At 40.2% G+C, this 22239-nt stretch overlaps 1 protein-coding gene across 3 annotated transcripts in view; it reads left to right on the top strand.

Moving 5' to 3' along the window:
• CNTN1 (contactin 1) overlaps nt 1–22239 on the top strand; it is a 154661-nt gene that overhangs the window by 110231 nt on the left and 22191 nt on the right. For all 3 annotated transcript variants that reach the window (XM_081211505.1, XM_081211504.1, XM_081211506.1), the window contains 10 exons: nt 1953–2131; nt 5808–5903; nt 7826–8032; nt 8603–8699; nt 11005–11186; nt 11655–11779; nt 13709–13826; nt 14493–14643; nt 15978–16105; nt 18107–18282. In XM_081211505.1, coding sequence (XP_081067631.1) covers nt 1953–2131; nt 5808–5903; nt 7826–8032; nt 8603–8699; nt 11005–11186; nt 11655–11779; nt 13709–13826; nt 14493–14643; nt 15978–16105; nt 18107–18282 — 1459 coding nt within the window. The remainder of the gene's footprint in view (nt 1–1952; nt 2132–5807; nt 5904–7825; nt 8033–8602; nt 8700–11004; nt 11187–11654; nt 11780–13708; nt 13827–14492; nt 14644–15977; nt 16106–18106; nt 18283–22239) is intronic.

Below are 22239 nucleotides of genomic sequence, written 5' to 3'. Positions count from 1 at the left end.
CTCTAATTAGTTCATCATTCACAGGTGTAAAACTTATTCAAACTTAAACTGTACTACTCAATATAGCTCTACCTCACAACTGAATGTCAGTTTGATCAGAATCGGCTTATGTTAGTTCCAGGAGATGTATCAAAATCTTGAGTGATGCCGCAAGTGCTGTAAGATATTTGTATTTGGCCTGATTTCAGTGGCTAGATCAGTCTTCACCAGCCTGCTTCCCTACAGATACTTTGGACTACAAGTCCCATCAGGCATAGCCCCCTACGAGGCTAGACTGTGAGGGATAGAAAGGGATGTTAAGTGATATTTTAACATTCTGTTGCATAATAACTACAGTAATGAAATAAAAAAGCATGAGGGAGTATAGCAGTCATACATTCAGAGAGCAATTTAGTAATGTATGCTCAGAAGTTTCTTCCACCAGGATTCCTTAGAAAGGTAAAGGGTAAAGGAGACCCCTGACCATTAGGTCCAGTCGTGACCAACTCTGGGGTTGCGGTGCTCATCTCAATTTATTGGCCGAGGGAGCCGGCGTACATCTTCCAGGTCATGTGACCAGCATGACTAAGCCGCTTCTGGTGAACCAGAGCAGCGCACAGAAACGCTGTACCTAGGAGCAGTACCTATTTATCTACTAGCACTTTGACGTGCTTTCGAACTGCTAGGTTGGCAGGAGCAGGGACCAAGCAATGGGAGCTCACCCCGTTGTGGGGATTCGAACTGCTGACCTTCTGATCAGCAAGTCGACCTGCATCCCCCCACCCTAGAAAGGTAGGATTGTGCTTATTCCTGTAAGAGTTCGCCTCCCCCACTTCTAATTTTCTGTACAAGTCAATAGCTATATTCACACACAGTGCTAAACCACAATTTAGCTCTATCTGGGTGAGCTGGAATAAGTTCAAACAAAGCATCAGTCTCACACACTCTCCTCTCCTTCTGAACACCCAGAAGGAGGACTTCAGCAGCATTTAGGTTCACTTTTGAAGACCACTGTGTTGTTGTTACATTTGAACCAGGGATCCTGGATTCAAACAGGCTTTGGTTAATTGAACAGGTCAGATTCGCACAGCCCATGGTTTAAAGTTGGTTTGTTGTGAAACTTACCAGGGTCTCTGGTTCAAGCCTAACAACAAGCTGGGATTCTATTAATGTGAAGCTAAAGTCCTCTTCCCAACTGTCTGGAAGGAGAGGGGATTGCTTGAGCATGATCCCTTGCTGGGGCTTGTTCCAGCTTGCCCAATACAAATGCAGCTGTTGTGTGCATTTTGTTTATTTTTCAAAACTATCTTCCTCTGCATCGTGTGTGAGAGAGAAAACTTAACATTCATCCAGAGCCTTCCCTGAGAGACATTACAAGTCTCATCTTGGCCCTGATGGAGGGCCGCAGATTCCTCTCCTCTAATTCCTCTCCTCTCCTCTAATTTGCTTGCTGTGGTAGAGATTTGACCACTCCCTCTGGTGGTCAAAGTGAACTATTTACATATATTTCTCACACACAGCTGCGTAAGAGAGAGCACACAAGGCGCTACAAAATACTAGGTCAAGCATGAGCGTTTAAGCATCTGAAAGACGCAATTTTCATTTAGCCTTTTGCTGCTTTTGAGCCACAGAGTAAGCTGGTTGTGTACATGCCAATTACAAAGAATCTTGGTTTTAATATAGTTTCAATAGCATCAAGACCCTAACCATACTAAATTCAGCATCTTATATTCACCATGCTGGCAGAAACCTACACAGCCACCCATTGTTACAGCTGCTAGAAGTTGTCATGGGCTAACTGAAAACTGGGGCTGCTACGGGCTGAAAGAGTTCCATAATCACTACTGACACAAGTTCTGAGAAGGAAGGAATACATCTGTCCATCTGGAAGGACTTTTTGTGCGCTGATAGAAAAGAGCAGGTTATTATATTGCTGCTTTTAGTGTGTGATAAAATACCTTCTCCCTCAATAGGTGGCAACGTAACAACTGGGATATTGATATTAAAACAGCAAAGGAGCACCACAGTATGGTGGGAGGTAACCTGGAAATCAACAATCCTGAGAAATCAAGGGATGAAGGAAAGTATGTTTGCCTAGCATACAATGTACATGGAACTATAAGGAGCCGGGAAGCATCTCTAAACTTTGGATGTAAGAAATGTTTACCTTTTTAACATGGATTACATAGATGACTTGTTCACTCTGAACCCTGAGCAGTTAGAATGGGGCAGTAGTGAGGTTACCTGTAGTTCTTCTGGTAGTGGTTGGGTTCCTTAGTGTTTCTCATTGTTTGTGTTTTTAGCCCCTGAGTGCAAGGAGTGTAGGTCTGCAGAGTGCACCCTTTAAACTTCTAGCTTGGGTAGGCTGTTCATAAGCAACGCACACACTGTAGCCACAACCCTGTTGGATACAATAGAATGGTTCTTTCAAGCCTAAATTTCAGCAGAGGAGGGGTTGGGGCAGGGAATCATTTAGGTTCCAGTCCTCTACAGGTACATGTACACCTGTGGCTGCCACATTGGCAAGCCCTGAACTGAACAAAGATAAATCCCTTCCCCTCTTTTTTTTTTTACAATATATTGGCTGATAGTAATGAGAGCCAATGAGACAACCATCTTTTTCAGTGTTGTTAAAACTTGAGGTACTTGTCAAACTCACATGATTTTAGTTACCAACCAATACAGAGAACAAGAGAGAATATATCTTATGGAGTGCTGTTCTGACACTCTTTCAGAAACTCTGATCTAAGAGATTGTTCCCCGTCATCCAAAGTAGAAATGTGTCACAGCAAGAAAACAGACACAAATCTATTTAGTTAACAAGATGGCGCAAGCAAATGAACTGTGCCTTATGCTGCTGAAGGCAGTTCCCAATAAAATGAATCAATTAAAACAGACATACAAGACCAATAAAAATGCAACAGAGTGGTTTACAAGAAAATAGTTGCATTGTGATTACTGTAAGCACTTTGGGGGTAGGAAATTCTCTCTCTTTTGGTTTGCCTTATGTTATCCCATAATGTGTCATGTCTGACATTTTAACAACAATGCAACAGCCTGAAGTACAGACATACTGACATAACACTCACACCCCACATACCTTATAGAGGATAAAACTAGTTTGGGTATTTAGGCTACATTCCTAACCCTGTATGCTGAGAAATAAATCATATTGAATTCAATTGAATTTTCTCTCAGGTAAATGTGATTAGAATTGCAACCTAGATATGTGAAATGTTATTGGACAGGGCGGAGAAGTCAGAGGGAAGTGGCTGAATCAGAGATGCCAAGAGGTTTAAATGAAGGTCAAAATGTTCACATCACTATATGCTAAAGATAGATCTCTAATCCTTGACCCTGGATAGGAAATCCTGCTGTCATTATAAGAGAACCTTATGCAAACATTTTCTGCACATTCAGTGTTGTTCAGCTTTGGAGAAAAGATGAAACTATACAGGACTAATAGCAGTACTTGATTCCCAAACAGAAATAATACCCATTTTTCATTACACATTAACTTAGTGTGAAATATGCTGCCTTTTAGGCCTTTAGGGCAAAATCTATGATTCCCATATTATGCTTTGGTCTTCTCTCCAGTACAGACTGTGAGTTTAGTATTTAATATGTATATACATAAGCCTCCCCCCCACCCCAAAAAGGAAATTATTCTTCCTGAATAATTTTATTACATGAATTATCTGTTATGTGAAGAAAAGAAGTCGTTGCAATTCATGGCCTCTTTTGTTCCATTGACACATCTATGACAGCACATCTGCATGTAATATGGGAGTCCATTGCCTCCCATATTATGGCATGAAGCATTACGCTGGTATACTCCGTGATAAGTGCTGATATGTTGTCTCAGCGAATTTTGGAATTGTGTTGATCAAGTACATAAAATAGATTCATAATTTAATAACTTCTAAAAATGGGATCATGGTCTATTTATTATTCACTTTAAAGATGAGAACATAAGCATATCCTCTTCAAGAGAGGATAGCATTAAACAATGTTTCAAAATATGTTTTTCATATTGAGAGGTTTATCATCTCCACTTTTGAATGAAAGCGGTTTTTTGCTCATCAGAATCCAAAGATGAGTGTAATCCCCGCTGTTGCTGTTAAAGCAGGCACACATATCCTTTGGCATTTAAAATAAAATAAAATCAGGCTGGGGGGTAGTACTGCTTTCAAATAGGTCTGTAACATTTGCAAAAAAATATTGTAGCTCAAAGATTTGTCTGTCACATGTACTGTGCAGATTTTTGCAAGCTCACCTTCCAACGATGATAAGTCACCCCACTCGCACCCCAAAAGTTTAATATGAATGAAATCATAGAATCATAGAGTTGGAAGAGACCACAAGGGCCATCGAGTCCAACCCCCTGCCAAGCAGGAAACACCATCAGAGCACTCCTGACATATGGTTGTCAAGCCTCTGCTTAAAGACCTCCAAAGAAGGAGACTCCACCACACTCCTGGGCAGCAAATTCCACTGTCGAACAGCTCTTACTGTCAGGAAGTTCTTCCTAATGTTTAGGTGGAATCTTCTTTCTTGTAGTTTGGATCCATTGCTCCGTGTCCGCTTCTCTGGAGCAGCAGAAAACAACCTTTCTCCCTCCCCTATGTGACATCCTTTTATATATTTGAACATGGCTATCATATCACCCCTTAACCTCCTCTTCTCCAGGCTAAACATGCCCAGCTCCCTTAGCCGTTCCTCATAAGGCATCGTTTCCAGGCCTTTGACCATTTTGGTTGCCCTCCTCTGGACACATTCCAGTTTGTCAGTGTCCTTCTTGAACTGTGGTGCCCAGAACTGGACACAGTACAATGTTGGAATAATGTTCAGATAATTTATTAAATACAGGGTTGTTGTTAAGTGTTATTCGTAGAATCATATATTGTAGAAAAATCCATTGGACCAAGGTAAAGTTGCTGTATAGGGTAACATGGTGCCTGTCCCACACCTGAGCCTTACAGCTCCTGTTCATGTACTGTGCCTGAATCTATGACTAACTTAGCCTAGAGAATCAGCCCAACTATACATTCCCATGTCAACCTGTATGCCTCTGCCCGGGATCTCAAATTCACCTTGCCGTTTCCAAGGTGAACTTTTGGTGAATTCTGAGACTCAGGTTTTGATGGGCTTCTTCTTCTTTGTTTTTCCACTTGCACCTCAGGCCAACACTAGACCCAATTAATTCTTCAGCTACATTTTGCTTGCCTACTTTGCCCCTTGCCATTGCTGGTTCTATGACTATGCATGAGTGTCCCAATACAGCCCCAATAGTTCTATAAGAACTTCCCTAGGCAGATACCTAGGGTGTCTTAATAGTTCCAGGAGCCTTATATGCTATTCATACAACTGGCCATGTGAATAATCTATGTTGTTGGCATTTTGCAAACAGCTTTTCTGAGTTTTCTGAGACAGATAGCTTTATGCGAGCTTTCATTTCCCCCCCCCCTAAGCTGTCTCATGTTTATGTGTGCATCTTGGCCCCAGCAGTTCCAAAGGAAAACTCCTGATTTGAAAATACTGATTCCAAGTAGGTAGCCTTGCACCTGTATTCAGTCTCCATTGTCTATGATAGAACACAGATACAAATAATAATCCTTTGATGCCTACGCTTTTTGTTACACAATGGAATGATAGAATAAAGGCTTGTACTATCACTCTTTTTTGTGGAATAATTTGTGGAAAATCAGCAATGAATATATGCTTATTTTGTAAATGTCTACTTCACATCTTTGGTGAGTTTATACCTGTAGTTTTAGCTGCATATTATATAATACAATTATATAATACATGTACATTGTCTTGCATAGATTTATATCCATTTACTCCTGAAGAGAGACATGCAGTAAAAGTGCGGGAAGGCGTTGGGGCTGTCCTTCTCTGTGACCCTCCACCTCATTATCCAGGTAATTAAATCCACATTTTTTCAGCTTTCATTGGAAGAACAGGATAGAAACTAATATGATTACAGAATTCCTAACTTTGAATATGACGGTATAAGCTACATAAGCTGCTTAAAGCCTGTAATAAGAGAAGCACAGATCAACCTCGCTGCTTGACTTTTACTTTTTTTTTAGTTCCTTAGAGAGTGGTTGGTTCTCTTCAGATTAAAGAGCAGCTGCAGCTGGTTGCTGTTAAAAAGCTTTCGCTGATAAAGCTGGGTGAACTTTTGCGCTTACATTCCCACAAATGGCAAGCATGCTTCGGGCATAATTGGAGCGCTTACTGTGCCATCTCCTAGCACAAAGCTAGCACAAAGCCTGGGTGGAAGTATATTTGAACTAATCGGATGGGAGGAATGGTAGGCAGTTGAAGTGTGGAGAGGGTGGTTCTGGTGTGACAGCCAGCAATCTTGCCATTTGGCGGAGAGTAGAGGAAAGCTATTAGCACTATTCCCTGTGCACCCAACGAAAGCTTTGGCCACGTGCACTTCAGGATTGTCATACTGCGTTACAGCTTCCAACTGGGTTAATGTTCTCCTCTAAGCAACCAGAAGGGGAGCCTGCAATAACTATTTCCAGCAGCCACAGATACTATCTGCCAGGAAACAAGATTCTGCCCATTTCCACTGTTGGGTGCAGTGTATGCCTCCGAGTGATAGTTGTTGGGAATCACAAGTGGGGAGAGTACTGTTGTGCTCAGGTCCTGCTTTCAGCAAAAAGTCAGGCCAGTAGAATGGATGAGATGCTCTGTCAAGTATAAGCAGCTTGTGATATGACCAGGACAGTAAGTGCACTCTAGCCACAGATATGTAGAGTGGCACTATGGTATTGGCAGTTTAGTTTTCCAAACCCTTTCCTAATGACCCCTAACATCTCAAGGATCACAGGATCCCCACTCCTGATTTAGGGAAATAAGCAAGGGTCTATTCAGAACTCTACCAAGGTGAACAGCATTGAAGCCAATGTGTTAGCTAAATAATATTACATATAAAATAGGTTGTAAGTTCCAGCTACCAGATAGCTAGAGGCCAGCTCATTAGTACTTTCTCCTTCCCCTTTTAAGCTAGAACAACTTTTCAGCCCAGAAGATTTTGGTGTAAAATAATGAAGTGCTTCGAAGACATCTTTCAAATTCTGAGCAGCCCTCATTGGGTTTTGTTTTTTTTCTACACTCACTGCTTCTTAATGTCTTTTTAATCCTTTAACAAATCCCTGAAAACCTTGCATCTGGAACTTCCTGGACAGACCTGGAATACTGCAGCCAGAAGCTGTGGAAATCGGCAAAATGTCTGGGAAAATGTATGGCAACCTATGTCATTTTTGCCAGTAGCTCAAAAAAGTCTTCTTTTTCCCCCAATTTTGCCAAAGAAAGCTCCACAACTTTGGCCAAAAAGTCACTGAAATGTTCATTTTGCATAGGGAAATGCCCTAAGATCAGTGGCGGAATTCATGCTTTACTTTCGGAAGGCACCTTATTCAATCCCTGGCTTTTCCCAAGTAAGGTTGGAAAACCCCATTCTCTGTAACTTTAGAAAGCCACTTCCAATACTGAGCTAAACAGACCAGTCTTCTGATTCAGTATATAAGGCATCTTCCTATGTTACAAGATTCAGCAAAGTCATAGCTCAGTGGCAGTGCACTTTTAAGGTTCTAGGTGCAATTCACTAGCATCTCTGGTTAAAAGTATATTAGGAAATCAGGGCAAGACCTCTAACTGATACGCTGGAGAATTTTGGTCAGTCAAATTCAATAGTAATGACTATAAGAACCATTTAACCTCATGTCAGGCAACTCATTATATTCATGTATTTGCACAAATTCTTTCTAGAATTGCACACACCCAATCCTTTTATAAATGTCAATAAAAACTTTCCCTTCCTATCCAGATGATCTGAGTTACCGCTGGGTTCTGAATGATTTCCCAGAATTCATTACTTTGGATAAACGGCGGTATGTCTCACAGACAAATGGCAATCTCTACATTGCTAAAGTTGAAGCATCAGATAAAGGCAACTACTCTTGCTTTGTGACCAGCAACTCAATCACTAAGAGTGTTTTCAGCAGTTTTATTCCACTCATTCCTCAAGCAGATCGTAAGTATTTATCCAGAATATTAGGTACATCAGTTTGTCTGTTGTTTATTTTTCAATTACATTCTTAGTGCAGTAATATTTTATTTTATTTATTTTTTTGCTATATGCAATTGAAACTAATACACAAACAGATGTATTTGGTATAGTTCCTTCAATTTGTGGCTGGCTTCGCTGTTCTCGTGGCATTACACTGTTAGATACAACTAGTGTTTTCTTAAGCATCCCATTACAACTGGGGCATGGTATGGAGTTTCCTGAAAAACTTCACCCCACAACAAGGCAAGGCTTTGCACAATGAAGGGATTGATCAGAGAGCTTACACAACACTCCTTCATGCTTCTTTTATGTAAACCAAATATTGCATATCATGTTGAAAAATTATGTCTATACTTTAAAAAAACACATTGGAACCATCGATCCCATGCAGATGGTCAAACTCACACAGAGTGAGTTTAGTTGTTCATACCATCCTGGTACTTCAGGTGTAAATATGTAGTAGAACATGTTTTTAAATGGTTGCCTGTGATTACAACAGACTGGTTTTTAGTTTTTCATTTCTTTTCATGTTAGGTTCAAAAGGCTATCTTCCAGATATCAGAGTGAGCTTCAAAGATACATACGCACTTTTAGGACAGAATGTAACACTGGAGTGTTTTGCACTCGGAAAGTAAGTATGCTTGAAGTTGGTTCCACGCATAGGCACAGTTTGTATAGACTAAACTGGGCCTGGGTTATCAGCCCTAATCTACTGTCGGATGTAATTCTCATGTCTGCACCTGACAGTTGAGAGGTCAAAGTGCTCCCTTCTCGGACACTTCCCCCTTCCCCTGCCACACTCAGGGTGACTTTGTACATAGATTCAGGTGGGCAGCCATGTTTATCTACATGATCTTCAGTGTGATATGGGCCAAAGATCCTATTCCACTGAAAACCATGGAAGGAAACTGCCCTTGGTGAAAATGGCAATATACATAAAAAAAAATGGCCCCTCTATTTGGATTTGAAATTCCACACTTGGATTTGGACTCCACAATGCCACCATTACTTTTCTTCCTCTCTCTATCTCCCTCCCTCCCTGCCTGCCTGCCTCTCTCTATCTCTTTCTCACTCACTCACTCACTCACTCACTCACTCTCACACACACTTTAATTCCTATGCTCTTGTACAGTTCAGTCTTTTTTTTTTTTTGTATACTGTTCTGTTCAAAATAGGGAGCTCCAGTTTCCCCTCATGTGAGAAATAATCAATATAGTATTTCAACAAAGCCGCTCCTCTTCAGGGAGGGGCAGCGTTGTCCACAGGCCTTGCCCTTTCCTGCCCTCAGTGGGGGGCGTGGCAAAAACCCTGCGTCACTGGGGAGTCCCAGCACGCATCACAACTGCAGCCAGCCGATCCAGCTGGCGGGGGGGGGGGGCTAACTGCATTTAAGCAGCCGGGAGCTCCTCCTTCTGCTTCCTGGCTTCTATGGATCTCTCGCCCTCCCGCCCTTTCTTCTCACATTTGACACCTTGACCTTGCTATGGACTTCAGTTGGTTCCCTGTTGAAGGGGCCTGGTAGGAATTTTTCCACTTGGCAGAATGGCACCAGCCACTTGGTTTTCGCTTACCTCGTAGCAAATCATCACAACTGTGTAAGGTTTGGTGGTTAGGCATTGGAAAAGCTTGGTTTATGGGAGGGAAGGTTGTGGCCATCACCTACCACTCCCCTTTAAGGGTATTCTGTTAAAAGAATCCTGGGGTCATGGTTCCTGTCTGAAGCCCAGGTGGAGGCTAGGGCCATGGCACAAGCTTTCCGGTGACCCTGGGGGAGCTCCGAGTTGATGTACATCAACAGGGCTCCCCCTACAGGTGGTTAACCCTTGTGAGGCTTCCTGCATCGTGGGCAGGAGTCAGATATAGTCGGTTCAAGTCCAATGCCTAAAGCCAATACCACTCACATTCTGTAACCAATAAAAGTTGTGGCTTTTTTCAGCCCATTAACCTAAAATACATGTGTCCACATGTTTTTATTCATCAAGGGAGGGGTTGGGGGCCTTGACACGTAACTCATTTCTGCTTGACAAACCTTAACAATGATCTAAGTATTGTGCAGAATGCCAAAGTCACAAGTGTCTGCCCAATCTGCATTTCACAGACAAAGCAAGATGTTGTTGTTGTTTTTTAATTAATAAAGTATATAGACTGCTTTTCACCATCCATGTGGTTCCCAGTGTGGGACTGGGGAAGTGATTAGGAATTGACTGTGAAGAGAGTGAGGACAATATGAGCATTAGCTAAGTAAAGGGTCAATTAACAGCTAAGTAAGGGCTCAGTTGGTTTACAGTAGGGATGGGGACGCTTTATCAGCCCAAGTCCGTGTTCCCTTTTGAGCAATATTCTGAGAGCCAGGTTGCCACTGTTATGTGGCATCAGAGGCAAAACTGAGGAGATCAACTGAGAATTTTGTCTTTGTGCAGTAGGTGAATTACTTTATACCCACACATGCATCTCTATCCTCCATCCAGCCAACCAAAAAAAAAAAAGTTATCAAGGGCATGTTCCAGCCAGATACAAACACTCAAGGAGGGTGTTGCTGTTGAGGGGTGTTGTTCAGAGGGTGACAGATAGATAGAGTCCCATGGGCCAGGCAAAGAGGCCTGAAGAACTGTGTTTGATCCCAAAACCAAAGGTTCTCCATTTCTGGTTCATGGTGTATGGTCTGAAGGCAGATGATGCAGCCAGCTTGATGGAGCTAAGCAGGTCTTGGACTGGTCTGTGCCTGGATAGGAGCCTCATGTACTTTAAAATCAATGGTGGAAGAAAGATGAGATATAACTTTAGAAAAAGAAAACAACTGGGTGTGGGTGTATGAGAAAGTAGTTATGTAAGTAGAAGGGGAGAGCAGAGGCAGAAGGCTTGGGAAGGAATGACAAAAGACCACCAAAGGGCACCCAAACTTTATTCACATAGGCTCATTTTTCTTCTTCTCAAAGCCCTGTTCCAGAGATAAGATGGAATAAGTATCTTGAACCCATGCCAAGCAGTGCAGAAGTAAGCATGTCTGGTGCAGTCCTCAAGATCTACAACATTCAGTTTGAAGATGAAGGAACCTATGAATGTGAAGCTGAAAATCATAGAGGAAAAGATAAGCATTCAGCAAAAGTTTATGTTCAAGGTAGGTGGGACACTTCTTCATAAATTGCATTGCAGGGTTTTCACATGGTTTTCTAAGACTTATTTTAGGTTGCATGGTCTTTTTACCTATACAGAAACATGCAATTGTTTCCAGAATGTGTGTTGCAGAGTTGGTTCGTGTGTGTGTGTGTGTGTGTGTGTGTGTGTGCATTATACACACACACACACATATACATATACATATATATATACATATATGTATATATGGGTTCCTGCTATGCAAATGAGCCATAGTAAGCCCTGGGTTTGCATTCTCCCCTCCCCCAAGTCACAGGAGAAGACAGTAATCATTCACTTTTAAACAAAATACAATTCATAGTTACCTCCAAACTTGGGGAGGGGGGTTGTGGTTTGTTTGAACTGCAATTAGCCTGATTCTGGCTACTCCCCCCCCCACTGGTTTCGAACATGCATGAAATACAAGAGTTGTGTTTTCTTTGTCTTTCAGCGTATCCAGAATGGGTGGAGCACATCAATGATACAGAGAGAGATATAGGCAGTGAATTCCACTGGCCATGTGTAGCTGCAGGGAAGCCTCTTCCAACAATGCGATGGCTGAAAAATGGAATACCGGTAGGCTTAGGTTATGCCCACAGTCATGTCGACTTTTCCCCCCCAAGGTAGTAGAAAGCACATAAATAAACCAAGAATGGTCTTTGATAAATAATGCTACCAAGTGTCAAATACATTTGTAAACGTGTTTTTTTAAAAAAAAAACAAAAGTCTACATACTGGAATGCTTTATTGAATTAAAGACTACAACACATCATTATCATGCAAATCCTGCTTTTGAGCAACAGAAATAAAAATATCCTGATTGCTATGAGAATGTTTTGTTGAATGCTCAGAGATCACCTCTCCCCATATGACCTAGACCCAGCAAGCATCATTTGAGGTCCTTCTTTGTGAGCCTTCTCAGTGAGAGTTCCAGAGGGTGGCAACATGAGAACGGGCCTTTTCTGTCGTGGCTCCCCACTTGTGGAATGCTCTCCCCAGAGAGGCTCGCTTGGCACCTTCGTTACATGTCTTTAGGTGTCAGGCAAAAACATTTCTCTTTCCCCAGGCCTTTGGCTAAGTAAACAATATTTTAAACTGGGGAATATTTTTGTTTGTTTGTTACTATGGTATGTATTTTTGTGTTTCTTTGGATGAAGTGGGATAGTATAGAAATTTAATTAATTCTACTAGAGTATTCTTTAAAAACTTAGAAATTTCTCTTTGTTTTCATTTCCTTTGGGGCATTATTTCCAACGGAAAAAGTGGACTGCAAAATTTACAAAGGAAAAGAAATCAAATAATATTTATTTTAGTAACAAAGTTTATTGTATAATTAACCAATAGATATCAGTCACTTGGACTGCAAGTATTTAAGCCATGGTGACCACACACCTACTTTGTCACAGTGTTCCATTGCAACAGAAGCAGTTTACCCGTTGACCTGGAAAGCTGTCTGTGGACAAACGCTGGCTCCCTCGGCCTAAAAGTGAGATGAGAGGCGCAACCCCATAGTCGTCTTTCACTGGACTTAACCATCCAGGGGTCCTTTACCTTTACCCTTTACCAGTGTGTGTCCAACACAGAATTCATGAAAGCTCTATTGTCTGAAATAGTTATATCCACAGTGGGAGAAAGAGTTCATTATATCCGCCCTAAGTTTAATATGTGCACAAACTGATTGGGACTTTTGCATGCAGCAAACTGCTCACACGGACTCCCTTTGCATAGAAATTAGAGTATCCTTTGTTTATCCAGTGACTGTTGCTGCATTGGTTAGCAATACCATCATAAACTAAGAACATAAGAAGAGTGTTGTTGGGTCAGGCCAAAGGTCCATGTAGTCCTGCATCCTGTTCTCGCATTGGCCAGTCAGATGCCATAGGGAAGCCCAGAAGCGGCACTTGAGTGCAATAAAGCTCTTCCCGTGTGATCCCCACCAACTAGTATTCAGAGGCATACTGCTTTCAACATCAGAATCATAGAATCACATAACCATCATGGCTAATAGCCGCTGATAGTATTATCTTTGCCTAATTTCTCTTTTAGAGCCTCCAAGTTGGTAGACTACACCTTTTGGGAGCAAACTCCATAGTCCAACATTCAAGTTCATTGGATGGTACCTAGTTCTAGTATTATGGCTGAAGGAGAAGAACTTCTCTTTCTCCACTTTCTTTACACCATGCATCATTTTATACAACACTATCCCCATGCATCATTTTATAAAACACTATCCTCAAAATATTGTAACCTTTCCTTATGGTGGAACCACTCCCTCTTTCTCAAACTTTTCCAGCTCTGCAATATCTTTTTCTTCTTTTTTTAATGTGATGACCAGAACTGTAGATGGCATTCCAAGTGCAGTAGCACCATAGTTTTGTATAGTAGCATTTTATATAGGCAGTTTTATTTTCAGTCCCTATTTCTAACAGAAAGGAATTTAGGCAGTTTTTAATCATCACTGCTGCCTTGTGCCTATTATATCTTTATTGTGTCTTTCATTTTTAGTATTGGAAAGGAGACTTGAGATTTTCTAGCCTGAAGAAAGAAGATGAGGGCATGTATCAATGTGTAGCAGAAAATATACATGGAATGATTTATTCAAATGCTGAGCTGAAAGTTCTCGGTTAGTGAAAACATCATGTTCTGTGTCATTTGAAACCATTTCTAGTAAATAAAACAGATAATGTGTGAGTTTACCTTTTATTGTTGTCACGTGTTTGAATTTATTTATGTTTAAAGTATTTGTTGTGTTGTTATTATGTAGGTAAATCTGGTAATTTTGTCAAGGAATGAAATAAAATTTTAAAAGCAGTAGATGCAGGTGTGAAGCGTCCTTCAACTTCATTGGTTAGAGTAGCCAACCAAACCTCTAGTTGATTAATCAGTGAGTCTGCACAGCTGTGAGTTAAAATAAGTATATCTTAGTTCTGGTGTGTTACTATAATAGGGATGGAAAAGTTTTAAAAAAATAGACTACCTTGCTATCTACCACTGAATACTAGTTTTGGTTTATTGAATTCATATTGCCTTTGATATCTGAAAAAAAAAACACCCTATACTGGGGATTTGCTCATATGCAATACGTTTACATTTAATTGATTCATGAACTGATTATCTGGTAATAAGGCAGATGATTGAACTCCTCTTTAATCAGTTGATAGACCTGGTAGATGAGATCTTCTTAATTCCGCAAAACATCATATTTAGACAGCAATCATACATCTGGGATTAAGTCACATTGATCTTATTGGGACTAAAAGTATTTATATTTGTGTGTTTTTTTCTGCAGTTTTAGCCCCAACCTTTGAATTCAGCCCCATGAAGAGAGAGGTCTTGGCTGCCAAAGGAGGTCAAGCTATAATTGAATGTAAGCCTAGAGCAGCTCCTAGGCCAAAACTCATATGGAGTAGAGGAACAGAAATTATTAGAAATTCAACCCGGTCAGTATTATTTGGTTAGCACAGCCAGCACAACTCATGAATCCACTATTTCAAATGCAACCAGTTACAAAGACCAACCAGGAATTTGACAAGCTGCATTGCTGCTTGTCTGCAGCTAAAAAGGGGGTGGGATGAAGCACCAGCAGGATAGAATGAAAGACTCTGTTTAGCCTGGTGATTCACATTAACCACCCCCCCCCCCCGTACAGCTGTACCCATCCTCCTTCCTCCACACCCCATGACCTCGGCACAATAAACAAAGGTCTTGAGGTCCATAGATACAGACAGCTCCCCAGATACAAAATGTGCCGTGGTCAGGGGTGGAGCCAGGAGGACAGGCATGCTGTTGGGTTGGGCCAGTGGTGTAACTCTGCTTCTTTTTAATTGCATGGAGCCCTTTCACATGAGTAGCACATGAAAGGGGCTCTTGTGTAAGCCTCAGAGGAAGTCATTTGTTTTACAAATGGTTTTACAGCATTTCCATTTTGAACTCCATAACATAATGATGGAGTTCAAAGTCATTTCCCAAAGGAGGACACCTCCAAGTGGGTTGTCTTCTTCCTAATGCTCAGCCTCCTGCTGGACTCCTGTCCTTCTGCACAGAATCATTTGCTTCATCTTTTGGTTAGCTGAAGCTTGTCATATTGTCTGAACTGACCAACTATGGTTAGTATTAACTATGTTTAGCTTAAAACTACGATTTCTAAAGTTGAAGTTTAAACTGGCCATAGTTAATGTTGACCAGATATGTTATGTGGATTGATGTTCACCATGGCAAACTGTGGTTAACTCCTCCCTTCACTTTAACCACTGAACAAGTCAGAAATTTTCCCACTGAGTGTAGCTTTCTGTTTCACCCAAACCAGAAAACATCCACCCAGCTTTGGAGCGAGCCAGAATATTAAGTCAAATTCAAACCATAGCTTCTGATTCATACAACATGGGAAACATTTGTTAGTGGAAGATTTCCTGGCTTGTTCATTGGCTCATGCAAAAGGAAGAGCAAAGTAGATGCTCACTGGTACAAGATTCATTCATATTAAGTCAAGTCTCACATTATGGAAACTTATTTATTAACACAAACTATGTATCACTTTCCATACAAATGGATGTCTGGGATAGGAACTTATTGCATTATTTGGATGTTATTTTGAATGTATTGCCTAAACTCCAACTTCTGGGTTAGGGCAGGCCATTTTACTTTATATGTGATATTGTTATATATTGTAAGAATCTAATTTAGGTCTAGTTAAAAAAAGAAATCCAATATGTGATCAATTAAACAAAGCCATTGTTTCTTCTTATATGTTTCTTAACAATTTCCCTTTCAATAGGATACGGATTTGGTATGATGGAAGTCTGGAAATTATTAATGTCACAGCAGCTGATGCAGGCAACTATACCTGTTTTGTAGAAAATAACAAAGGAAAAGCTAATAGTACTACTACGCTTTTGACCACAGGTAAATGTTGTTTTTTGCCTATCAACTAAAATCAGAAGACACAATGGAAGCAGAGCAAAAAACTTAATAATACTAGTGTACTACTGCCTGCCCTTGAGTCTTATTCAAATCAGTTCAACATAAATACTTCTAAGTCAAATTAGAATAATTTAGACACGGTGGCGCTGTGGGTAAAACCTCAGCGCCTAGGATTTGCCGATCGCATGGTCAGCGGTTCGAATCCCCGTGGCAGGGTGCGCTCCCGTTGTTCGGTCCCAGCGCCTGCCAACCTATCAGTTCGAAAGCACCCCCGGGTGCAAGTAGATAAATAGGGACCGCTTACCAGCGGGAAGGTAAACGGCATTCCGTGTGCTGCGCTGGCTCGCCAGATGCAGCTTGTCACGCTGGCCACGTGACCCGGAAGTGTCTGCAGACAGCGCTGGCTCCTGGCCTCTAGAGTGAGATGAGCGCACAACCCTAGAGTCCATACCTTTACCTTTACCTTTACCTTTACCTTTACCTTTACCTTTACCTTTACCTTTACCTTTACTACTGCCTGCCCTTGAGTCTTATTCAAATCAGTTCAACATAAATACTTCTAAGTCAAATTAGAATAATTTAGAATACATTTATTTAGTATAATTTATAATGTATTGAGCAAGATAGCAATCAAACTTCTCTAAAAAGTGATTTGTACATTATTGGTGCCACAATTAAAAATGACACAATTCACACAAATTGCAATTGAGCTGATACTTTTGATGCAGATTGAGTGGCAGACATGCTCTTGCTCTACCCCTCCTCCACCCACAACAAAGCAACATTTGTGAGCTTGAGGCTCACAGGGAAAGCAGGCAATGTCTAGTGAAGGCAAGTCGGGTCAGTGCAAAAGGCAGATAAGAACAGAACCTTGGATAGCTCCAAGGGGGTCCTGTTGCCTGAAAGATTCTCCTCCTAAGGTGGCTAGAAGAAGCTCTTGTCTCTGCAGGGAGCTAGAGCAAACTCAGACTTCATGTTGGCTCACAAGACATGTAGGTTCACTGGAGTATCTGCCTTAATTTGCGGTCTTTGAAGTCTGTGAGGTTAGGGAGATAAAGATTTATATTCTCTGAGTCAGAACTGGCAGGGTTGTGTCCTTTGACCAAGAGGTCCCCAAATAAGGCACTGAGAGGTTCTGTCCACAAGAAAGCAGTCTGAACCTCATCAGAGACCTTTGCCATGCACTGCAAGGTCCTTAAGTTGTGGGTCATGACAACATTGGCATAATTTACTGCATGGACTGTAAATTAAGCTCTCTGGCGCACATACTGAATTTAACATGGATTACATCTTTTTATTATATTTTTATTCCAACGTTTTCCCAGGTGGCCTACATAGCCCTTATTTTATCCCCACAACACAGCCCTATGAGGTAGGTTAGGCTAGTGACTGGACAATGGTCACCTCGTGAGCTTCATGGCTGAATAGAGATTTGAGCCCTAGTCTTGCAGATCCTAGACTAAAATGTTTATGATTACACCACACTCACTCTGAATTCTGTTGAAGTCATAGGAAAAGGACCATCTCTCTGTTTCAGATCCCTCTTTGTTCTTCTGCTATTCCTATAATAATATTTGTCTATTGTATGCAGGGTTATATACATATTATTATAGTAGTATATATCTATATCTATATCTATATCTATATCTATATCTATATCTATATCTATATCTATATCTATATCTATATCTATATCGTAAGACAGCAGTCCTGTGCACATTTGCACGGGAGTAAGTTTTACAGAACTCTGTGTGTCTTACTGCCAATTAAACAAGGCCCAAAACATCACTACAACACCATAAGTATGTTTTTTCATTACAATTGAGTGGACTCAGCAGAAACAGGATGTAATAGGTTTAGAAATGGACTACCGTTGTCATGGTAAGAATAATCCATAGTGAAATTTTAGATACAGAAGTTTAGTTGCACTTCTACTGTTTTGTTGATGTGCAAATGTTCTACTTTCTCTCCTAAACTGCACAGCGGCTACAAAGATTGTTTTAGCACCAACCAATGTTGACGTCACAGTTGGATGGAATGCTACCATGCAGTGTCTCGCTGAGCATGATCGATCTTTAGACCTTACTTTTATTTGGCTTCTCAATGGATATCCAATAGATATTGATAAAGACAATGAACATTATGAAAGGGCCATCATGGTAAGACACAGCACATTTTTATCATGATAGAATTAGGCATGGTTTGTGTGATAACTTTTCGGTTTTCTTCTTTTCCCCATTCTTTGTGGCGGTGGGGCAGGGAAGAGAACTAATTTTAGAAGGAGTGCGGAAAAGCCACCTCCATGGACTAGTAAACTTTTTCATGCTAGGAGTTTACTATTAAAGGGGGATATGACATTGTTGCATCTTGTAGAAACTGCGTTGTTTATAGACAAGACAGCAGAACTCGGGCTTCAGAATTCGCTATTCCAAGACATTTCTACTTTTCACTGCTCCTACTATGAAAAAGTTTAACTCCTGATGTCTGCAAGTGTGATTGCCTCTGGCACTTGCCTTCATTGTTGGGAGTTAACTATTATTTTGTGTTTTTATGAAAAGCAACAAAATATAAATTGAGAAAGAAGACAGTTGTAAATGATATAATCTATAACACAATCCTAACCATGTAGTATACTCAAAAATAAGTCGTACTGATTTCTTCTGTATGAAAAATGGGCACAACTATCCTGAAATGTGGCATTCTTCTTCCTAGAAATGTTGTTTTGCCATCTCATACTCCGATATTTTAAATACTGCTTATTTTAGATATCCATCAGTAACTTTCCCTCTTTGGTAATATTGCATAGAGCTTACGCCCCTTCCATTTGTTTCCATTTATTCATTAAAATAGTAATGTTGCATGAGTAAATTCACAACATCTTAAGACTCATTTTGCCCAATAATTTCTGGTTTAATATATGTGATACAAGGCCCCCATTTGCTACACAGGCCACCTTGGAGCCCAACTTGGAGGGTGTGGCTAGATTAAATAGGTACCGTCATTTTCAAGGGAGAACTAGTTCATGTGTGAAGGCTGAAGCACTCCCTGTCTATGATTCTTTCTTGCAAATGGTTCTACTTTCCATTAGCATTCCAATGAGTTGCCTCATGGTGTATAGTTCTATCCTGACAGAGTTGAAGGTGGTACAATAAAGCCACAGTTTCTTGTATCCCATTCCAAATCCTGTGAATAGTGGCAATAGTGCGATGTGTGTATCATCCGAACGTACCACCTGCAACTTCCTGTAAAAACAACAACATCCCTACAGCCCATATTTAGTTCTGGACAAACACTCTTGGTAGTTTTAAAGCTGGTTTTCAGCAGCTGCCAATTTGTAGTTCCCATTCATAACAATTCTCTCTTTTCAACAGCCCTTTCCCCCTATCTTGGAGTTACAGGCTCTGGTCACCAGATGGCAGCTTTGCATAAGGTTTACTGTTCCCAGTTAGGGATGGAAACAGAAATCATGGGCAGATTAATCTGTTGCATCAAAGTATCAGACTGGAGATTACCATAGAGACAAAAAGATTAAGCAACTAAGTATCATAACATTAAATATCTGTTGGCTATTTTGTGTCATAACTTTATGACGCATACCAGATATTTGGCAGACTTTGTTGTGGTTCACAATGATCCTTTTTCTGGTAGCTGCAATAATATTAATATTCAAGTAAGGAATATGGGGAATTAATAGGGGGAGGGTTTAAGATAGTTGCACTGATCTATGTATTCATTTCATAAAGTCAACAATGAAACATAAAACTAATTTGCATCCATTAGAAATGCAAGTGGCCTTCTAAAATAGTGTCAGTTGTTTGCGTTATTTAGTCTTTATTGTTTTGAAAAGCAATTGCTGCTAAGTGCCATACTTTCAGTTGTCAAGAAACAGTAGTGACTCAGCTGCTAGACTCCCTGCTAATCTGCAAGACATGCCTAAAACATCTATTGTCAGAGATAAGAAAGGAAAACATTAGCTTTTTGTGTATAAGTTGCACAATTTTAGTAAGTAGCAGCTTTGGTAGTTTATTTTTTAAATGTAGGTCTTTAAAACTTTGATGAGCATTCTGAGTGCTAAATTGCTTGTATACTTGGAACATATCTGAAAGCTGCCATCAAAATTTCCAGTTCATGATTCAGTTCTTCCTGTAGTTTGTAACCCAGCCAAGCTGAGGTTTTCAGTAAAAACATAGCTGGGCATGCTTTTCTATGCTGAGGCTTAAACTTGCTGCTGACCATGCTCATTATTTGCTTTGTAAGCTTTATTCTAGAGAACCAACGTTCCCATGGAGCACTGGAAAGCTTGATTACAAACCGCTAAATGTTTGATTCCATAGAGATTTCATATGCAAACTGGCGCCATCTAGATATGAAGATTATTGCATGTTTTCTTCCCTCAAATGTGCTGTTGCAGAACTTCAACACAAAATGTATCTGCTACATACTATTTCCATCGGTCAATTCAGTATTTTAGACAAAGTGTAAAGCAAATATTGAACAATGTACAGCTCAAGGATTTTTCAGTTATATTGATTCAAACTGGCAACATGATAAGATGGGTCCCATTTTCCTAATAATTAATAGAATCTCAGTGTGTGAAACAGAGATGAACAATATCCATATGGGATGTGTTGGGTCTTTCCTATGCTTTATTGGTGCATCCAACTGAAGGCAACTTTCATATAATTGTCCCTTGTATAATTCTTTCCAGCGTGCATTAAAACAAATCTTTATTGCTGAGAAGCTGGCATTAAATATTTGACTAAATGACCCACCCCCTTCCCTCAAAAACATGCTGTAAAATACAGTTTTTAGTGCAGGAAAATGTTTTTATTTGCAAATTGGTTGGCTTCCTTCAAGACTAATTAACCAAAACTCTCAAAATATTATTGCTACCCTGTAAGACAACTCCTTTATATTATTTTCTAATGGCTCAGTGAACAAGAATTAGTGAATGTTTCTTAGTCACCTCTCAAGAGTTCTTATCTTCCTGACTCCCCAATCAATACTGGATAGAATGAGCAACCTGGATTGAATTAAGGGAATTAAGACAGTAATATTTTAACCATTTCAAGATGGTATGATATGAATCCAGCTGTTACTCTCTTGTAACATTTTACCACATATGAAAGTAGATATATTTCAAGAGGGTGAATGAGGAGTTTATGGAAATACTTTAAAAGAGGAACACATGTTTAACTCAGTTAATTGATCTCAGTACATTTTCTTAATAAACTGCAAAGTAGATTTATAAAGAAACTTGCCTTCAGCTTACAGTGTTGAAATTGGGCTTAGATTTTAATTGCTTGTCATTGGACTCAATTAGGCCTGAGGATATAACTTTTTATTTTAGACAGTGAACTACCCAAATAGAATATGATACTAAATGTAATGATTGATATTTTTTTTAATACAACTACAAACACGTTACATAGAAAAACACAGCTCTGCATAAAACAGAGATTAAAAATCAGTCTAAATTGAAGTCGGGTTCTTGAATTCCCTGCATTGCAGGCCAAGATTGCAAGTTGTATTATTTATTTAAAACATTTATATTCTGCTGTATGTTATCAATCGTTATATTTTTAATTATCAAGCTAAAGGTGCCATACAATGTATAAAATCCATTAAAAAGAAAAATCAAATGCAGTTTTTAAAAGGCCCTATAAAATTCATATATATAAAGAACAAAAACAACAATAAACAATAAAGAGCAACAAGCAAGCCTCCCTGAAATGTTTGGCAAAATAAAACAGTTTGAACTAACAAAGCCAACATGACCTGAATATTTGTAGAGTGTGTGTTTCGTGGACTGGATGCCGCCATAGAAAAAGCCCTGGATGGCATCTGCCTTACCTCCCAAAGCAGGGGAATCTGGTCCAGGCTTCTAACATTAGCTTTAAAACAGGGGTAGCCAACATGGTGCCTTCCACATGTTATGAATTGCAAATCCCATAATCCTTGACTATTGGCCATGCTGGCTGGAACTAACAGAAGTTGTAGTCTAAAATATCTAGAGTGCACCATGCTTGTGACCTCTGTCTTAGAGAATAGACAGAGTGTTTGTTCAGATGTCTCTGGCCAGGTTATTTAGATGTTTATAAGTAAAGGCAGCACTT

This window comes from Podarcis bocagei, assembly GCF_964188305.1.
Source record: "Podarcis bocagei genome assembly, chromosome: 10".
Taxonomy (NCBI): Eukaryota; Metazoa; Chordata; class Lepidosauria; order Squamata; family Lacertidae; genus Podarcis; species Podarcis bocagei.
This window is presented reverse-complemented; position numbering and strand designations above follow the sequence as displayed.